General features: G+C 48.3%; 1 protein-coding gene across 3 annotated transcripts in view; it reads left to right on the top strand.

The window, feature by feature from the left end:
• CA12 (carbonic anhydrase 12) overlaps nucleotides 1-17,729 on the top strand; it is a 59,661-nt gene extending 41,932 nt beyond the window's left edge. The window contains exons 5-10 of one of the 3 annotated variants that reach the window (XM_007467208.1): nucleotides 4,072-4,167; nucleotides 5,006-5,069; nucleotides 5,271-5,428; nucleotides 6,783-6,912; nucleotides 16,806-16,893; nucleotides 17,660-17,729. In XM_007467208.1, the coding sequence (XP_007467270.1) occupies nucleotides 4,072-4,167; nucleotides 5,006-5,069; nucleotides 5,271-5,428; nucleotides 6,783-6,912; nucleotides 16,806-16,893; nucleotides 17,660-17,729 (606 nt within the window). Of the gene's footprint in view, nucleotides 1-4,071; nucleotides 4,168-5,005; nucleotides 5,070-5,270; nucleotides 5,429-6,782; nucleotides 6,913-15,903; nucleotides 16,161-16,805; nucleotides 16,894-17,656 lie in introns of those variants that run through there. The other 2 variants (XM_007467207.1, XM_007467206.1) reach the window with 2 other exon arrangements.
• Nucleotides 17,730-18,315: the final 586 nt, after the last annotated feature.

The following is an 18,315-nucleotide window of genomic DNA, read 5'->3' as shown; positions in this document are numbered from 1 at the left end:
CAAAAAAAAAAAAAAAAAAAAAAAAATAGTTATTGAATTTTCTGCCATTAAGCCACATCATCAGACCAAGAGCCTGGTGAAGATGGACCATAAATGTCAATAATAGAGAAAAAACATCAAGGTGACCCTAAAGTGGCAGATTCTCTATAGAGGGTCCTTGAAAGTGTAGCAGTTCTTCTGGCTTGAGTCTATATAAGAAGACACTCTTAATCCTCTCAGCAGGGAATTCCCTTCTGTTTGTATTAGTCTTCACCTCCTCTTGATTTCATCTGAACAAGTGAGAAAACTGCTAAAACAGAACACAAGCTCAAAGGTCAGCTGTAAAAAGAAATAAGGATCGGGACTTCCCTGGTGGTGCAGTGGTTAAGAATCTGCCTGCTAATGCAGGGGACACCAGTTCTATCCCTGGTCTGGGAAGATCCCATATGCCACGGAGCAGCTAAGCCTGTGAGCCAAAACTGCTGAGCCCGTGTGCCACAACTCCTGAAGCCCACACGCCTAGAGCCTGTGTTCCGCAACAAGAGAAGCCACCGCAATGAAAAGCCCGCGCACCTCAACGAAGAGTAACCCCCGCTCACTGCAACTAGAGAAAGCCTGTGCGCAGCAATGAAGACCCAATGCAGCCAAAAATAGACAATAAATAAAAAGAAATAAGGATCTAGGACCTTCAGGGTTTTAGCCACATAGAGTTCTGCACTGTTTCCCAAAGCAATGCCAGGCCAAGATGGTGTGGGGCAGTGTGGAGGCTACATCCTTTGCGGGGGAAAGATGGTAAAGTAGGAGCCCCTAAGAAATCCTTAATAGAGGGCCATTAAAAAGAAGAAATAATTTGATATAATTTTTTTTTTTAATTAGAAAGGGCCACTTGAAAAGTGGGGAACATTGAGCTGTATTCTTTAAAATATGCTTGAATTCTACTTATAATCACATAAGATGGGAAAAGAGATTAACGAAGAAAAAGGAAAAGAGAGGTAAAATCTCGGTGTTTCACAGTCTCAAGAGGCAAAGAATCAACTAAAATACATGTGATCATATATAATATCGTTTTTTGGAGGACAGGTGATACCACCTTTAGGATTAAAAATCAGGTTAAACAAAGTAGGAGGATGACACTCCTGCATGTCTAAGGGGCTTTATCAGAATGAAGTCATGTCTATAAGCTCTTAACGTCCAGAAGGGGAATGTAGAATAGACATAATATATTTAAACTACCCAAAAATTACAGGAATTTTTCTGTGAAGAATGATAAAGATTTCCAACAACATGCTTTATTGTTTAAAGCTTTAATACCTAAAGAAAATATAACATTGATCATATAAAAATCAATCCAAGGCATGACATAAGGGAGTTTGTGATACAAATATTACCTTAAATATGAGGTATTCAAAGGTGATGGAAAAAACCAGATATGTTCTTAGGCGCCTTGAGTGAGTAAGTGTGAGAAGGAGTTATTTAGGAGTAAGTGAAGATGTGAAGATGCCCAGATAGGGGTTCAACCAAGGAAAGTGTGTTAGGTATGTATCTATTGCTACATAACAATTTACCCTAAAAATTAGCAGTTTAAGACAACAAACACTTATTATCTTGCAGTTTCTGTAGGTAAAAAAATTGGGAGCAACTTAGGGCACTGGCTCTGGTTCAGAGTCTCTCATGAGACTGCAGTCATGGTATTGGCTGAGCTACAGTCATCTGAAAGCTTGACTGGGGCTGAAGGATCTGCTTCCAAAATGGCTTATATGGTGGACAAGTTGATCCTGGCTATTGGCAGGAGGCCTCAGTCCCTTGCTACATGGACCTGTTCATAGAGTTGCTTGGGTGCCCTTATGACATGACAGCTGGCTTTCTCCACAGTGAGTGATCCAAGTGAGAGCAAGGCAAAAGCCACAATGCCTTTTATGATGTGGTCTCAGAAGTCATATATTATCACTTCCACCTTACATGATTTATTAGAAGCAAGACATTTAGTCAATGCCACACCTGAGGGGAGAGGAATTAGGCTCTACTTTCTGAAGAACGAGTCAAAGAACTTGTGGATATATTTTAACACATCACATAAGGCAAGAGAGAACAGACAAAGAGCAGAGCAGGCTTGCTGGTAGACCTAAGACAAACTTCATTTCCTGTATAAAGCTGATGACAAGCAATACAAACTATTCCACTTTTGACAACTGCCAAGAGGTCCAGCTATAACCCTTTAGAACGGGCTAGAGCAGCCTCTGGCAGGAAACGAGGGATTATCTGAGATTTTTAGGAACACTTTCACTCTACAAATATCTATCCACCTGTTTCCTGAAGGCTGGAATTGTTTTAATATTGAGGCAAAAGCCACATCTGGAGAGAAGAGACACCAAAGGAAATGACAATTGAAACAAACACCAATGCAGCTGAAAATGGAAATGTTTACTAACAAATTGGTGGGGAGTCTCAGATCACAGACCTTAACCTTGTCATGTAGGGGGACGATGACAGATTCCAAGAGAATCAGGAGAAAGGACTGTGAAATAAAATGGAGTCACCAACGTCAAGGGGTTTTAAAATGGAGCTGGGAGGCCATTAAGGAGGTGAACCTTATGCACGTCCTCACCAGCGGGAACCATGAACTTCTGAACTGGGCCAAACCACCAATACTCCAAGGACTCTGCAAGAACACCTGCAACTTGTCACGTTAACGAACTTTTCCCTCCCTCTATAGTAACAGCCTTAGTATTCAACCATGTTTAGACAAGACTAGCTTCTGCCTCCAACTTGAAAATTACAAAATTCTTTGTAATGCAAACCTCCCTTCTTTGCCTTTAAAAGCCCCTTTTACTCCCTAGCAGGACACTGTTTGGGAAGCTACCCAAATCTGTGTGCCCCAAGTCGCATTCTTTGATCCAAACAAACATTTTTTTTGCTTGATTAAGAAAAAAAAAAAATCAGGTTAAACATTGTCAGAGCTTGTCATAACAATGTCTTAATGCTTACCTAGACTGTTTTTTAATTTTTTAAGACTTTTTGTTTTTTTAGAGCATTTTAGGTTCACAGCAAAATGCAGAGGAAGATACAGAGATTTTTCATATACCCTTTGCCCTCACACGTGCATAGCCTCCCTCATTACCAACATCACTCATCAGAGTTTACTTCGACATTTTTTTTTTTTTTTTTTTTTTTTTAAGGTACGCGGGCCTCCCACTGTTGTGGCCTCTCCTGTTGTGGAGCACAGGCTCTGGACGTGCAGGCTCAGCGGCCATGGCTCAAAGGCCCAGCCGCTCCGTGGCATGTGGGATCTTCCCAGACCGGGGCACGAACCCGTGTCCCCTGCATCGGCAGAAGGACTCTCAACCACTGCGCCACCAGGGAAGCCCTACCTAGACATTTTAAACCCAACATTTCTCAAAAACTTCTCTTTTCCTCACTTTAATAATGATAAGTAATTTCTGCTTTGAAAAAAAATGAGTTTAGAATGGTATTTTGGAGTCTACATTCATGGAGTAGCGTTTTTGTTTCATGGTCTCTTAAAATATAGTTGATAAAACCTTTATAAAAGTCATGTTGTGATTGTCTCCACCTGAGAGATAAATGCATGTCCTGCTTTGGGTACAAGTATGATTAAGTTACTGTTGGAGGTTTACTGCCCTGGCCCCCAGATCAAATGCAGAGTGGCCGGGCTTAGGCTGGGGAAGCCACATGAGACCATTTTGCCCCAGGCTCCAGAATAAGTAGGAAAAATCAGAAGGGAGAAGTGCTCCAAAGTATCCAAGCTTTTTCACAGCTAGTATAAAAGCCAATTTGTTCATTCATTCATTCAATATCTATTGTGTACCTGGTAATTTTCAAGCACCATATCAGACACTGGGATACCATGAGTGAATAAGATGGACAGACTGGCCTGGTGGACTTTGCAATCTAGAGGACTGAGAGAAAAGGGAACACTGGGGTGGCCATGAGGCAAGGGTCTGGGAGGCCGAATCTAGCTGGGGATGGGGGTGGTCTGTCCCTCCCATTGGATTCCAGTCTCCTGCAAAACTGAAAGCTTCCCATGGGTCCCTATCCCCTAATGGATAGCAACTCACCTCCCCTCTCCCACTGCAGCTGCATATGGTCTATTATAACTCGGACCTGTACCCCAATGCCAGCATCGCCATTGACAAGCCAGAAGGCCTCGCGGTCCTAGCTGTTCTCATAGAGGTAAGAGATGTTGAGAGGCATTTTACATGAAATTTGAAGTCAGGATGACATCAGACTTGGCATTTGGTTCCATGCACACCTGTCTGTTCTGTTTCAGCTGTGTCTTGACTCTAGAACAGGGGCTATTTCCCCACAGGGTTCCTGCTCTCTTGGCCTGGAGGCAGCCCTTTCTGTGGCTGGACAGCAGGAAAGGGCATGTCCCAGGTGACACTGGAAAGATGAGTCCTAGTCTCCAGCCCTATTGCATAATCAAGGAATTGCCAAGTTGGACAGGACCTGTCGGGGGTGGGGAATCATTCACTGCTGCCCCATCACATGCCTGATACAATTTCCAGCATCCAAGCTCCATCCTTTATAGGAACCCCAGCATAGTTCTTTCCTTAATCCCAGAACGTGGGAACATCTCCTGATTTGCTTGCATTTTTCCCCCTAAGGAGACAGCACATATGTCGTTTCTCAACATGTTTACTTGCCTGATTTGGCTTTCATGAACTCAAGCTCCCTTAAGTTCTGGTTAGAGAACATGCTGTTTGTGGCCTTTAAGCTCACAGCCAGATAATCAGGAGCACAAGCTCTATCTGTTGCTCCGGGACACCCCAGCCCCAGTGCCTTGAGCTGGAAATAGGATGTCCTGAGATGCAAGAGGGCAGGACCATTCCGCCAACCCTCTAACAGCCTAGTGATGCATCATAACTGTCCTAGTAAAGTGTATCCTTTGGGGAGGATCTCAGCAGTGGTGATTACACACCCTCAGCAGAGCCCTTCCATTCACAATTGTCAAGCCGAGCTCAGCCTATTGAATTCTGTCCCTGTTCAACCTGCCCCATCTCTATTGCAGATGGGCTCCTTCAATCCATCATATGACAAGATCTTCAGTCACCTTAAAGATGTAAAGTACAAAGGTGAGAGGTTCTTGGATGCTTGTGCATTCACTCTTGTGTGAGCTGAAGAACCCATGCAGGGGGCCGGGTACTGTCTGTGACCAAGTCCTAGGATCAGATGGCTCAGAATGGGGCTAGTTCCCCTTCCTAGGCTGTCATATGCTCAGCTGCACCTCTGCCTTGGGGAGCAAGATGACATCATCCCCCAACATGTCTCTCCAGGCCAAGAAGTGTCCATTCCGGGTTTCAGCATTGAAGAGCTGCTGCCGAAGAGGCCTGAGGAGTACTACCGCTACCAAGGGTCCCTGACCACACCTCCTTGCTACCCGACCGTGCTCTGGACGGTTTTCCGGAACCCTGTGGAAATTTCCCAGCAGCAGGTAACTGTCGTGCTCCTTCTTGTCAGAGAGCACGTGGTACCTCGGACCCTACCACCACCCATATCATAATCAACGACTTGATTTCCTCACTTAAGAGTTTCACTGGCAGCTATTCAAAACCTCTCCAAATATCACAGGGGCTTGGAAGCACTTCAGAAATTACAGGCTGAGCTTCAAAAGTGGAGCTATCGAGTCAAGTGGGGAAAATGAATCTGTCTCCACAGTTCTTTAAATAAGAGCTGTTAGGCTGCGTTTCCTAACATATCCCTTAGTGCATAGTGTCTACCTCCCAGGCGGGAAAGAGCATGCCTCCTTTACAGGGGCAGAATAAAGATAGGATCAGGTTAGACTGTTTAACAAAGCCGAGGGGATGGGGATTACAGCAATGAGGAAGTGAGGATCTCTGCCCTCGAGAAGCTCACATTCTAGTGCAAAACTGGGGGACAGAGTCCTTAGGAATCATCTCTAACCCTCTCATTTCTTAGGTGATGAAAGCAAGGGTTAGAGAGTTGAGGAAACTTGGGGATCACCAGCTGGTTAGTGACAGAGCTAAGACCCAAAGATAGAGCTGAGTTCCAGGTCACTGCCGGTGTCTCTACCCTGCAGCTGAATTTCATCAGTCGGAAGCATGGCTGCCCAGGAGACGGGGCCAGGGGGCCGCTGCACACTGGCTCACGGCCCCCACCCACTTCATGAGCCAGCACAGCTCTCACTGCTGCTCCTTCCTTTCTACTATGAGCTATTGATCTGAGTAACCTCGATAAATGGCAGCAAGTAGGCTGACAGGAATAAAGACATGATGAATCAAGAGATAAAATGCTCAGCAAGGCAGTAATATGTCCTAACCCAAAAACTGCCTTGGAAACAGTTACATGATCTATGTGGGTGTATGAAAATACCATGGAACTAGAAGTCAGATGACCTGTGAGACTCTTGCCTCCCTCTTTTGGTTCCTTTTGACGGGACCATCAGACTAAGGCCCAGGCCCCTCTGATTCAGAGCTGGGTCCTGAATGAGGCTCAGGAGAGGAATGCAGTCTCCGTGGGAGGCTGAGGAACCCCTCGCCACCCCAGGTTTCCCTCCCTGCAGGGCAGATTTCAGGCTCAATCAGGAGTTGACAGCACGAACCCTTCCGGCAGCCCCGGGAGGTGGGAAGACAGTGGGAAGACACACGGGCTCGCCGAGCCCCATCACTCAGACACCAGCAGGGGCGAGGCAGCTTCTGGCTTCCCCACTGCTTTCTCAAGGGTCTCCTGCCAGGCCTCGGAGGTGAGATCTGGTGGACCTTTCCCTCGAGGTCAGGCAAGGGGGCGTCACTCTGCCCGTGGCGGGTGTTTCTGCTCTTCCCCCGCAGCTGATGGACTTGGAGACAGCCCTGTACTGCACAGGGGTGGAGGACCCGTCCCCTAGAGAGATGATCAACAACTTCCGGCAGGTCCAGAAATTTGATGAGAGGCTGGTGTACGTCTCCTTCCGACGTGAAGGTGAGGAGATGCAGTGTGTGGCGAGTGTGGTGCCGAGATGTCTGTTTTGTATGCAATCGGGTGCCCTGCTCTTGGGCACTGTCACTGATACCCTTAGGAGACGGGTTAAGAGCATTCTGGCTGCCAAGGGAACCAGATGCGTGAGGAGCTACTGTGTGTGGGTTTACTGAGGTCTCCCTCCACTGACCTTGACTTCCCTGAGTCTTGGTAGAGAAGCGCGAGCCAGGCCCTCCAGGTGCATGGACCAGAACAATCATTAAGTCTGGCAGTCTCCCACAGATGGGGAAGAGAGGATGTTCTGGGGGCCTCTCTGCCCTGAAGAACTACCTACCCCTTCTCCTAAGATACATGATAGGGCCCTTTTCATGAGATCAAACCTTCTAACTTCTTACAGGCTTTCCTGGCATCAAGGCCCATCTTTGGCCTTGCCAGGTGATTCCTGGCACCACCAGCACCACCAAGATCCAGGGATGCTCCTTTGTAAGGCTTTAGAAAATGGGCATAACCCACATCCGAGCCACAAGCAGCTCATGGTCTAAAGTAGCAGGGCCCGTTAGACAAGAAAGTATCTTCAGAACTGCCTTTTGTCTCATCTCCTTGAAGCTTGCACAGGCATCCGAGATCTATACGGAATGAAGCTTAATAGTTCGGTTTCTTCCTGAGCTATGGAAGCTCAGTTCTTCCTTTTAAATCTGTAACCATAACCCCCCAGAGGGACAGTTAACATCTTGACTTGCTTGGTATCTACATCAAGACAGCTGGGAGCTGGGGGAAAGGGGTGAGGGGCCCACACTCTTCAAATCGCTAAGTTCACTTTCTCGCATCACTTGTGGCCAAGCTGGGCCAAGGGTTCACATTTAAGGATGACCATTAACCCACTTGTCAGAGAATCAGCTCTCCTCATCTCACATGGGGCACCTTGTTCTGTTGTTGTTCCTTTCATAGCGTGTGAGATTGTAACTATCACCTGCTAAGCTTAGTGGACCACATGAAGATTGAATTTCAAGGCCCTTGCCAGAAAGCTTTAGAAACATGCCCTTCTGAACTGACCCACACATATGGTCAGAATTACGTCCTTCTCTGTCAGTTACTTAATCAAGAACCGTCCAAGAATTTATCTTTTGTGTTCTCCTCTCCAGATGTCACTAGTTAAGGTCATTTTCCTCTTCTGTTCACCAGTTTCTTGGTCTGCAAACTGAATCTATAAACAATGGCCCCTCCTAAAAATTGAGGATGTACATGATGATAACTATACCAACTCCTTTTCCAGGAAACACCTCAAATGCACAGAATTATCCCCTGGTGTTCTATTCTAGATATAACATTCTCTTTTCCTATTTTTCTAAATGAAGTATATAGTAGTCAAGGGTTAAATGGAAATACTTCAACTCTTAAATAAAATAAAACTCCTCCTGGAGATAAGGGACTCTGCCCACATAGATCAGGTAGAATTCTGCTTGTGACTCAAGGATAATAGTCAGCTCTGTTCTCTGGGCTAAGTCTCTACAAGTCACCAGGGGTGGTGTGACAGATACTCCCCAACAGTCAGCAGACCCAGGTTCAAGGCCTCACCTTGTTTCCTCCTGGCTATATGACGCAGGCAAATCATGTCCCTTCTTTGGCCTTGGTTTCTTCAGCCATAAAATGATGGGTTGGACTAGGTGAGTTAACGTCCTTTCGGTGCTAACACGTTCTGATTCTAAATGGACACTAACAACTGTCCATCCTGACTTTACGTTGCAGGGACAGTGTGTGAGGGCAGTTACAGAGGAGCAGAAGAAAGCATGCAGGAACTTGACATCCAAAAGTAACGCCCACGTGTACAATGAACTGTAGCCTCGGGGATAATTAGCCATCTTCTTAGACCAGTTCAGGTCTAAGCTGGCGCCTGTAGAGCAGGCAGTGCAGTCAGGCTGGTAACAGAGCGCTTCCAGTAGACCCTTCCCAGTCTGGCTGGGGGAGCTTGAGGGGCCTCTAAGCAGAAGCCCCCAGACCGGCTCCAGCTCAGGACATGGAGATCACAGTCCAAATGCAGCTTTGCCGCTGCCCCTCCAGCACGGCTTACCCAGAGCTGCTGCTTCCAAAGGCTGGGCTGGGCTTTCTCCCTGGAGTAAGAATCTGTGGCAGTCCAAGGCAAACCTGTTCATTTGGAGGCTGATTATAGAAACTGGGCCAGAATTCTCCCCTTCCCCTCATTTCCCAAAGACTTGGGCAGCAAATGGGGCTATCCCCTAAGAAACAAGGATGAGGCAGCCCCAAAGGAGTGAAGCCCCAAACCTCATCCCCCGAGGGGCGCCTGCAATTCACAAGGGCCTTCACACACCAACGTGGAGCAGGTCTCAGACTGTAACATGCCCTTTTAGGTTGATGGGGTAAGCTTGTTTGTCAGTGGGAACCTTGAGCAATTTGGACTCAATTGTTTGCATGCTCTTCCACTGAGGCATGTCTGTAATTAGGGGGTGGTTTAATTCAGGGTCTTCTCTGAAAGTTCACAGGAACTATGGGGTTGGAAAATGAAAACTCTGGAGTTTTCTGCCAGGAAAAAAGTAATGTTAAGGAAATCCCTTACGAAAGAAAGTGCACGGACCTTGAGAGGGGGATCCGAGGTTTAACTAAATTGGAACAACTGGGACTGGATCACTTAACTGGACCCTGTATTTTCTTCAGCTGTGCTAGAAAAGGAACACAGAGCTTGGTTTCTGTCCTTAAGAGGTGTAGGGTCTATGACGGCCCTAGGGCAGGGTTTCTCAGCCTTGGCATCAGCATGTCAATACTGACATTTGGAGCTGGATAATTCTCACTGTGAGGGCTGCCCTTTGCACTGCAGGATGTTTAGCAGTGTCCTTGAACTCTACCCTCTAGATGCCAGCAGCATCCCCCCCCTGTGACAGCCAAAACATCTCTAGACATTGTCAAGTGTCCCTGGGGGAGGAGGGGCAAAGTTGCCCCTGATTGAGAACCGCTGCTCTACGGATCGTACAATGACTTTCCTAGGCCCAGAACTTTTTTTTTTTCCCCACTCGTAACACAGGATTCTAGGGTTTTATGTCACATGCCCTGGTCTTTATTCTATTCTATCCCTGTTTCCCATCTTCCTTTAGAATTTGAGTAGGTACTCTTCTTGTGTAATTGGGTAGGGCCAAGGCTAAGAGAAGCAGACGAGAGAGAACTATTCACCCTTCAAAGAAGCATACCAATTCCTTCACCGGGGGTCCAGAATCCCCTCATCATTCTATTCCTTCCTGTTCGTATGATTTTTTTTTTCTCTCGTGTATTTTGTTTCTTGTTGCCTTTGATTAACATGCCCTCTCCTTGTGGAGAGATGAAAGTCACGCCAGGCACTTTTTTTCAGCTCTTATAAAGTGCCTCTTCCAAGTGGCACAAATCGAAGTCTTGAGCTGAAGAGAGGAAACAAGACTCACGTCCTCCAGGTGGGGTCTTGGAGAGGAGGAACACATCCTGGGAGCAGTCCAGATCTCGTAGGAGTCAGCTGCCCGATGTGAGGAAGGAGAAAGACAGTAGAGGCACATCTATATAGTTCAGGGGCCCGATTCTCGGTTCCCCAAAGTTGACCTCTTCCCAGCCAAAGACACCAACGCTGGATCCAGATGGCAAAGGGTAATAAAGCCAGACCAATAAAACCCAAATGCCAATGTTATCAAGTTCTATTTTCAACATGTCAGGGCAAGGAAAACTTCAAGGCCAAGAGGAAGCCAAAAAGTTTCTATAATCGTGTCTTCAGCGTGCGTGCTCTGGGCGAGTGCATGTCACATGCCTCAGAGCCTGGAGCCAGCTGAGGCGACACTTAGACAAGGACGCTGGGCAGTCGAGCCGTAGGGCTTTCCCCCTCAGCAGAGCTGTGGAGTAGCCTGAATCTGCTTGACCCTGAGGGACCTGGGTAGTTTCATAAAATGTTTAAAAAAGAGAGAGAAAAAAACCTTACAAAGCTAAGATGGCTAATCATCTAATTTTTTGAGACTAGAATGTATGCTTTGTGGTTATTGACCTTGTCAACTTTCTAAAAGTCCCTATTTATAAATAAATGCTATTAGATGGAAAAAGATTAATGCTTCCAAAGGATCCAAGTGAAAGACCAGAGGAGTTCCCCTTAAAATCCCCTACCCCGGATACAGGGTCTGAATAGTCAGGAATGATCGTCAAATGTGCTAAGAAGTGGAGTCCTAGTCACACCTAATGCAGTTCAACACACCGCGTGTTACTGAGCACGTCCCACGTTAGCCACTGCGGGGAACAGAAAAGCCCCACCAGGGATGTTCTCTTGCTCCCAACAATAAGCCTCTGAGCCAGACAGCGGGAGAAGGGGTCACGCGGAAAGCTGATCCTTCCAGCATGTCTCCCCTGCTCCCATCCTGCTCTGTGGGGCCTCCTTCAACATGGCAGGTGCTTTCATGTGTGCATGCTATTGACTTTTGCACACACGAGTCCCTTTGTCTGGGATGCCCCTCACCTCTTCCACCAGGAAAAAATTTTCAAGACCCAACTCCAACCATATCCTGCCAAAGTCTTCCGCATGCCCCCGAGGGTGACTTACAGTCTCTCCTGCTTCAGTGCAGCTGAACTTGTTCATCTGTGTTATAGTTTTTAGCACACCACAGGGTAATGATGTATGACCACGCAGGAAAAAAAGAAAACACATGCCTCTATTACCCACACACCACGAGCCCCTTAAAGCAGGGGCTGTGGGCGTCTTACTAGCCTTTTGTGCCTGGCACCGTGCCTGGTGCTCATTACAAGTCCGAAGGAATGGAGCCGACCCGTCTCCCTTCCCCTCTCCCCACCAGTGTCTTCTCCGCAGAACGATCTAAACAGAAGCCTGACCGGTTGTCAAGTTTGTTTTATTAAGTCTTATTTTGCTTTGTTATCAATTTGCCAACAGCATTCAAATCAATCTATTTGTTGAGGAAGACGTAAAGATCAGAACATAGCTGTCAAGTGTTAAAGGTCTGGGATGGGATGGGGATGCTGAGGGATGCTGTCAGGCCTTCTGTCATCTGGCCCGACAGGGGTAAGAGCCCCGGTCCCACCACCTGTCATTCCTGCAGCACAAACAGCCTGACCCCCAAAGGGAACTGAGAGCATGAAGCACCCAGTGCTGCATAATAACCCTCGCCCACTGTCCCAGGGTTTAGGCCCCCTCAGAGCAGCACGGCTCTCTCTTCTGGGTCTTCATTCCTGCAATCTGGAAGGCAAAGCCCTCAGGCCCTAGCACGGTCATAGAAAACCAGTTCCCACATGTAATCTGGCGGCATCTTTTGGGCAGACTTTTTGGTAGAAATTATTTCTTCAACGGGGTTCCACAGTGTTAAGAAAAACTCCAGTAAAATATGTCCTCTTAAGATAGTTATGCTCTGTGGTTACGGAGGGCATCTTCCTTGCTTTTCTTACCAAAGCATCATCCAAAGAGAGGACCAGCATTTCAGTTACTTGAGTCTATGACTTGTATTAAGCATAATAACAAGAGTTTTACCATCTGAAACTGGATTTTATATATTTAAACTCTCAAATCCCTGCTAAACCAAAACTCTCCCTGCCTCTTTTATAAGACTGGAGGCTGCTAAAGACATACACCTATATGTATACGTATCTAATCACTGTGGAACATGTCACCTACTAAAACAGTCCATACTTTAAAATAATACACTGAAAGGAAAAGGATTGTATTCCTTTCATTCAAAACTCTGTTTGAATACACAGAACTGCAAATCGACCTAGAAAATGCTAGACTTCTTTCAGGAACTGCAAGCTGTGTAAATAAGGTGCTTGTTCCTCCCGCTGGACTTTTCTGCGTGTGCACCTGAGGCTTCAGAAGACCTCAGACACAGTTAACCAGCATCCCCCAGGTCCAGCAAGACGCCCGTGGAAGACGCAGCACCTGAGCCAGCCAGACAGGTAGCAGTGCCCCGTGGCGAGCAGCTTGCTGATCTTCTCGGGGATCTGTACCTTCCCGGGTGAGGCACGTGGTACTGGAGTTCTTCTCTATCTGTGTGATTTCCTTCTGTGTGTCGTACTGCCCTCCTTCTGCTGACCCTGACTTGCACTGGAGCCTTGTATGGAGAGCAGGCAGCTCTCCCACGTCTGTGTGGCACGTGCCCTCGTACCTGCCAGCTCAGGGGCCCCTTCGTTGCGTTCTCACCCCGTGCCTCTCATGGGCCATCTCTGTCAACCAGCCTGTCTCATTTCTCCTGTCTGGCCCACTGTGCTTCAGTGGGAACTCCCTGTCTCACCTGCCATTCAGAAACCATTTCTGTGTTTAATCTGCATGTGAATCTTTGCCCCTCCCTGCACCATCTTTTGATGCCTGTTCTCTGCTCAACAGCCCAGAGGCGCTGCGGGGATGCAGGCTTCGGCTTCTCTCTCTGGGCACTAGTTCCCTAGTCGCCCCAACAGGTCTCCTGATGCCTTTTGTGACCTCCCCTCTCCCTTTAGTTAGCAGATGCTCTGGCATCTGCCTCCAGTGGGACCCAAGCCCTGCGCTTTATCCAGCTCGGCAGAGGAGCTCTGCTCCTTGATGCTTGGTGCTGTCTCACCTGGCAGGAGATAGCATCTCAACGTCATCTTCCTGCCCTGAGGTTCCTGGCGGGTAGAATTCCCACGAGGCGCCGCCCTCGCTGCCATTCCTCTTCCCAAGGGGCTTATGCTTTTCGCTTGCTCAGTCAAGCTGCTTTGTTTTCTGCTGCATCAAACACTAGGCTGTAAAGCATCTGTCCCAGTCTCTGGGGACTTCCTTGTCTTCATACCTGCTTGGTCTTGTTTCATTGTTTCCAAGGAGAGGCAAGTCATCATCCAGGAGCAAGGAACCCACATTAGAGCCCTGGATTAAATTAGGCTGCTGTTTATAGGGCCTAATACAGCCAAGGACACTGCTCAGTGACACAGGAAAGCCAGACTCTCCCTCCAGATCAGCCACCCAGCTGCGCCACGTGCGCATGAGAAAAGTCTCATGCCTGGGGCCTTGCTTCCAAGCCTTCACTCTGCTCCCTAAGCCCATGGCCTGAGGGCACCTCCTCCAGCCCCAGAGCGGGGCTGTCAGTTGTCTGGGGGCCTGTGTGGCTCTCAGGATGTTTGAGGTGACTGTGAAAGCGACGACTTTAGAAACCTGGACGGCTTAGCCAAGTGGAGGCTTACTAGTAATAGTCTTATGTGGCAAGAACTAGTTTAGTACCACAAGCATCTGGAGCTTTAGGAACAAAACAAAAAAAGTGTATTTCATCAAAAAGGCTTGGAAAAGAAATCACGACTAGTTGGGTTTTTCTTCAGTGGTTGTTGTTTTTAAGATCCTAGAGGCCTTAGTTACCTCTAGGTAACTTAAAAAACAAAACAAAACAAAACAAATTATAGTGTGCAGAGGCCACAGGCCATGCAGGGAACAGAACATGTGCTGTACAAACACTTGATGCTTTCCTCAGGGGGAGACTCACGTCCTGAGGATCTCCCCAAGCCACAGACTGGTCCCTGTGTTCGGGGCAGGGAATCGAGCGAGGGGAGCCACACTCTCTGCCACCTGGGAGGCCGTGGGCTGCCAGTGGTGACCAGCAACAGCCAAGAGAACAGGCCACCCTGCCCTTTGTGGACGGCTCCTATCCATACCTGCCCTGCTTATCCTTTCAACAGTCTGGGGCCACCTGGGAAGCCAGACCAGGGACAACTAGGGCCCAGCTGTGGACCAGGGAGGCTACTGGCTCAATATTAGACTGTGAAGGAAGACAGCAGGGAAGGAACTCGGGGCTGATGGCCCCAGGGGAATCAGCCAGACTGGGGCCAGATGGCAGGAGAAGGGGCTGAGCAAAACCTAACCCTGCAGTCTCAGGTCTGGTTCCCCAGGGTATCAAGTGCCCCAAGGGGAGGTGGTCCCTGGCCCTCTGCCTGCATCTCACACTTGATCGGGGCTCTCGCGGGGTCTCCATCGCCATGGTGGGCTCTATGGGCACAGGCTCTCCTGAGTGTCTGGCTGGGTGGCCACCATCTGCACAACTCTGGCTTCCAGTGTGAACTGGAACAACCCCCCATCCCCTCCCCCGCACCACAAGCTAGAAGTTTCCACTGAGATCAGAAAACCACCAGACAGGCGGGTGTGTGTAAGCAGAGACTTTCTTTAGATGGAGAATCTGACTGGAAGAATGAGGAATAGTTCTGAGAACCTGGAAGCAGCTGGGGTAACCTGGGGGCTTTGTGACTGGGCTGCTCTGTGTTACTCGAGAGGACAGGCTCACTCAGGGCCCTCCCCAGAGAGGTTCCTAGCAGGCTGACCATCGGATTTCACCTTAGATCACTGGGCACTATTTCGGCGCCACTGAGGACCCCACTAACTCACCCCATTCATCTCCAACAATAACTTGCTGAAGAAGCCACTCTCCTCTGTCTCCACGTAGCAGGGAAGAGAGGTGGAGGGGCTACTCCATACCAATGGTGGAGGGGCTACTCCATACCAATGGTGGAGGGGCTACTCCATACCAATGGTGGAGGGGCTACTCCAGTTTGTCCACTGGGGCCAAAGCAAAAGTAGAACCAAACCATGACAACAGTACTGGATGAGGATGGGTGTAGAAGGCTGGTGACAGGTTCCAGCCAAGCTCTGCTGGCCCCAGCCAGCTAGAACCTGGCAGCTTCCTTGCTGAGGAAGAGAGGTAGGTGCCAGAGAAGCAGATGACAGCCCACCAAGGTAGACTCCGATTCTTACCCTTCCTCACCTTCCAAGTTGGCCATATTGTATCAAAAACTGAAGTCTTAGCCACGCAAAGAGACTGTTGTGATTAAAGGAGCATCAGAGGGAGGGATCATGGTGTGAATTCCCTGAGTGGGCAATTCCTTCTACCCCATCAGGCACCTGAGCCAAGAGTGAACATCCCCAGGAGGGCTGCATCAGCCCTGTACCTCCACCCAAACAAAAGGTAGAGCTTTGCTCAACACACTGGTCAAATCTGCCAGGGTTTGACTCGGTTAATTTCCAGTCTTTTCCCCTCCCCTTTGAAGTGCCAGACCCTGCCTACACAGGACCGAGTCTGGGTATGTGGCCAACCGGCCGTGCATGCTGCAGCTGGGTGATCACTGTGATTCTCGGTGTGATCTGGGCCTGTGATTCTTCAAGCCCACCCTCTCTGCTTCTCTGTGCTATCACTCTGACTCCTGACCCCCTCCTCACCGTGTGTCTTACCCTCAGGTCACTCTCTGATTCAAAGATGAGCTGCCAATCAAATGCTCCCCTAATGAACGACGTAATCACTTTATAGCATGTGTACATTCAAAAAGCCTATCCAAGACCTTCTGTTTGCCAGGATGGGAAGCCACTGCCTAAAAACTAGGCCTAAGCCCAGTATGGAGGTTGGGTGACCAGCCAGTTGACCTTGGCAATGGGCCCTGGTTGTTTTGGACTGCTTAGGACTGTGTAATGGAACTTGGGGCCAAAGCTGATAAAGAGGCATCTCAAGGGGCCTTAAATCCAGCAAGCAAAAAATGGAATAAGTTCTTATTCTGTAGCCCAGGGTTTCTCAAAGTGTGGTTCATGGACCACGTACATCAGCATCAGCTAGAGGTGTTTGGTTAAAATGCAGATTCCTGGGCCTAACTCTAGATTGAATCAGAGTCTCTGAGGGTTGGGCTCAAAAAAAGTCTACATTAGACACAAGCTCTTCAGATGATGCTGGTGCAAGTTTGAGAACCCCTGCTGGAGAATCGCTACAATTTGCAAATGGCCCCCTGTGAGTACTCCAGCCAATCCTGCTAGGCCAAAGACCAGAGCCTAAGAACAGAGATGGGGAAATTACACCTTTCTGTGGATGATTCTGCAGCTGTCATTTGACTGCACACACATGTGCTATGGGGATGAGATGAAGGGGAAGGGAAGATTGTAATGAGTGTGCACTACCCCTCAACAGGCATCGCCCTTTTTCTGGCCCTGGCTGGCGTTCTGGGCATCTGTATTGTTCTGGCAGTATCCATTTGGCTTTGCAGAAGGAAGCAGAGGTGAGCTGATTTGGGCCCAAGATGGGAGTGGGTGGCTTTGTGTCCATGAGGATTGATCTGTTCAGGAAGGCAGCCTGCAGAACGAACAGCCCTGTCACCTGTACCAACACTTATCCTTGGTTGGCTTGGGAGTGCCATTTCCCAGACACCATTGATCCAGTGAGGCACTGGATGCTGGTGGTTCAAGAGTCATTGCACTCAGAGTTGGAGGTGTGTGTGCCAGCTTTGCTGCCACTGCTAAGACCTTGGACAAGCCTCTTGATTTGGAAGGGAGGTCCCATTTACCTACACACAAGCACCAAGGCTGTCTTCTTTCCAAGATCTTGACATCCGGTTTTTCTTCCCTGAACCCAGAAGAAAACTGGGGGAAATTTTTTGATTTCTTACTCACATTGATGCCCTTTGCTTGTGTTTTTATTGTCATGTTTAGTTTTTCCTAAAACCTAATTTATTTTTCCTGCTATGAAAAAAAGAGGATGTCAGAAACCCTGTAGGAATCAGAGATTTGAAGCAGGGTGGTAATGAGACCTTCATCAAAATGCAGGTCTAGTATCGTCAAGCGTTAAAAGAGAACAGTTGAAAAATGACAGGTTCCCTTTCGGTTAATGCTTTACTGGGGGGCGTTTCCTCCCAAGACCAACAGAACTGGAGAAAGGTCTCCAAGGGAGGAATCTGACTTGCCTCATTCCATAGCTGAGTTGGGCTGCTCTTGCCTCTCTTTCCACTTTGACTAACCAACACTCATGTGTCCTTGCTGTTCCAGCAGCAAAAAAGTTGCCAACAAAGGAGTCATCTACAAACCGGCCATCAAGCAGGACACTGAGGCCCATGCCTGAGGCCCTGGCAAGCCCAGGTGTGTCCAAGGAAGGACCTGGCTTTGGACACAACCTGCTGTGACTCCCTGGACACTTGAAATACCTGAGGGTTCTCTGGAGTTCTACCCACAAGCACCCCAGACCCTTGGGGGACCCCACCATCCTGATGCCATGCCACCCCCAGTGGGAGCGTGGATGGGGAGAGCTTGCCTAGGATGTGGGAAGTCTGAGCTGTCTGCTTCGTGAGTATGAGACCATGAAGTGGTCCGGATTCGGGGAGCACAAACCACGTCGCCCGCTGCGGGCTGTTAATGGTTAGAAAACACTCTCATCCAGGACTTCACTTGAATGTGGTTTCCAGTGTCCTGGGAATTCTGCTTTTTGTCCATGCTTTCAGATCAGAACACGGACTCTCTCTGCACTCAGACTTAGGCTCTGCTCTTGAGACTCAGTTTCCTTCCTCAGGGAAGGGCTTGTTGTCTGCTTTCCTTCTGCCATGACAAAACCTTTAGTCTGACCTTACAGCTGGGGGGACGGGGGTAACAGGAAGGGTCAAGGTGTCCGAGACAAAAAGAAAACAAGAGATATTCTTTGTAATATAGTAGAG

Source organism: Lipotes vexillifer, unplaced genomic scaffold (assembly GCF_000442215.2).
Source record: "Lipotes vexillifer unplaced genomic scaffold, Lipotes_vexillifer_v1.1 scaffold1654, whole genome shotgun sequence".
Lineage (NCBI taxonomy): Eukaryota > Metazoa > Chordata > Mammalia > Artiodactyla > Lipotidae > Lipotes > Lipotes vexillifer.
This window is presented reverse-complemented; position numbering and strand designations above follow the sequence as displayed.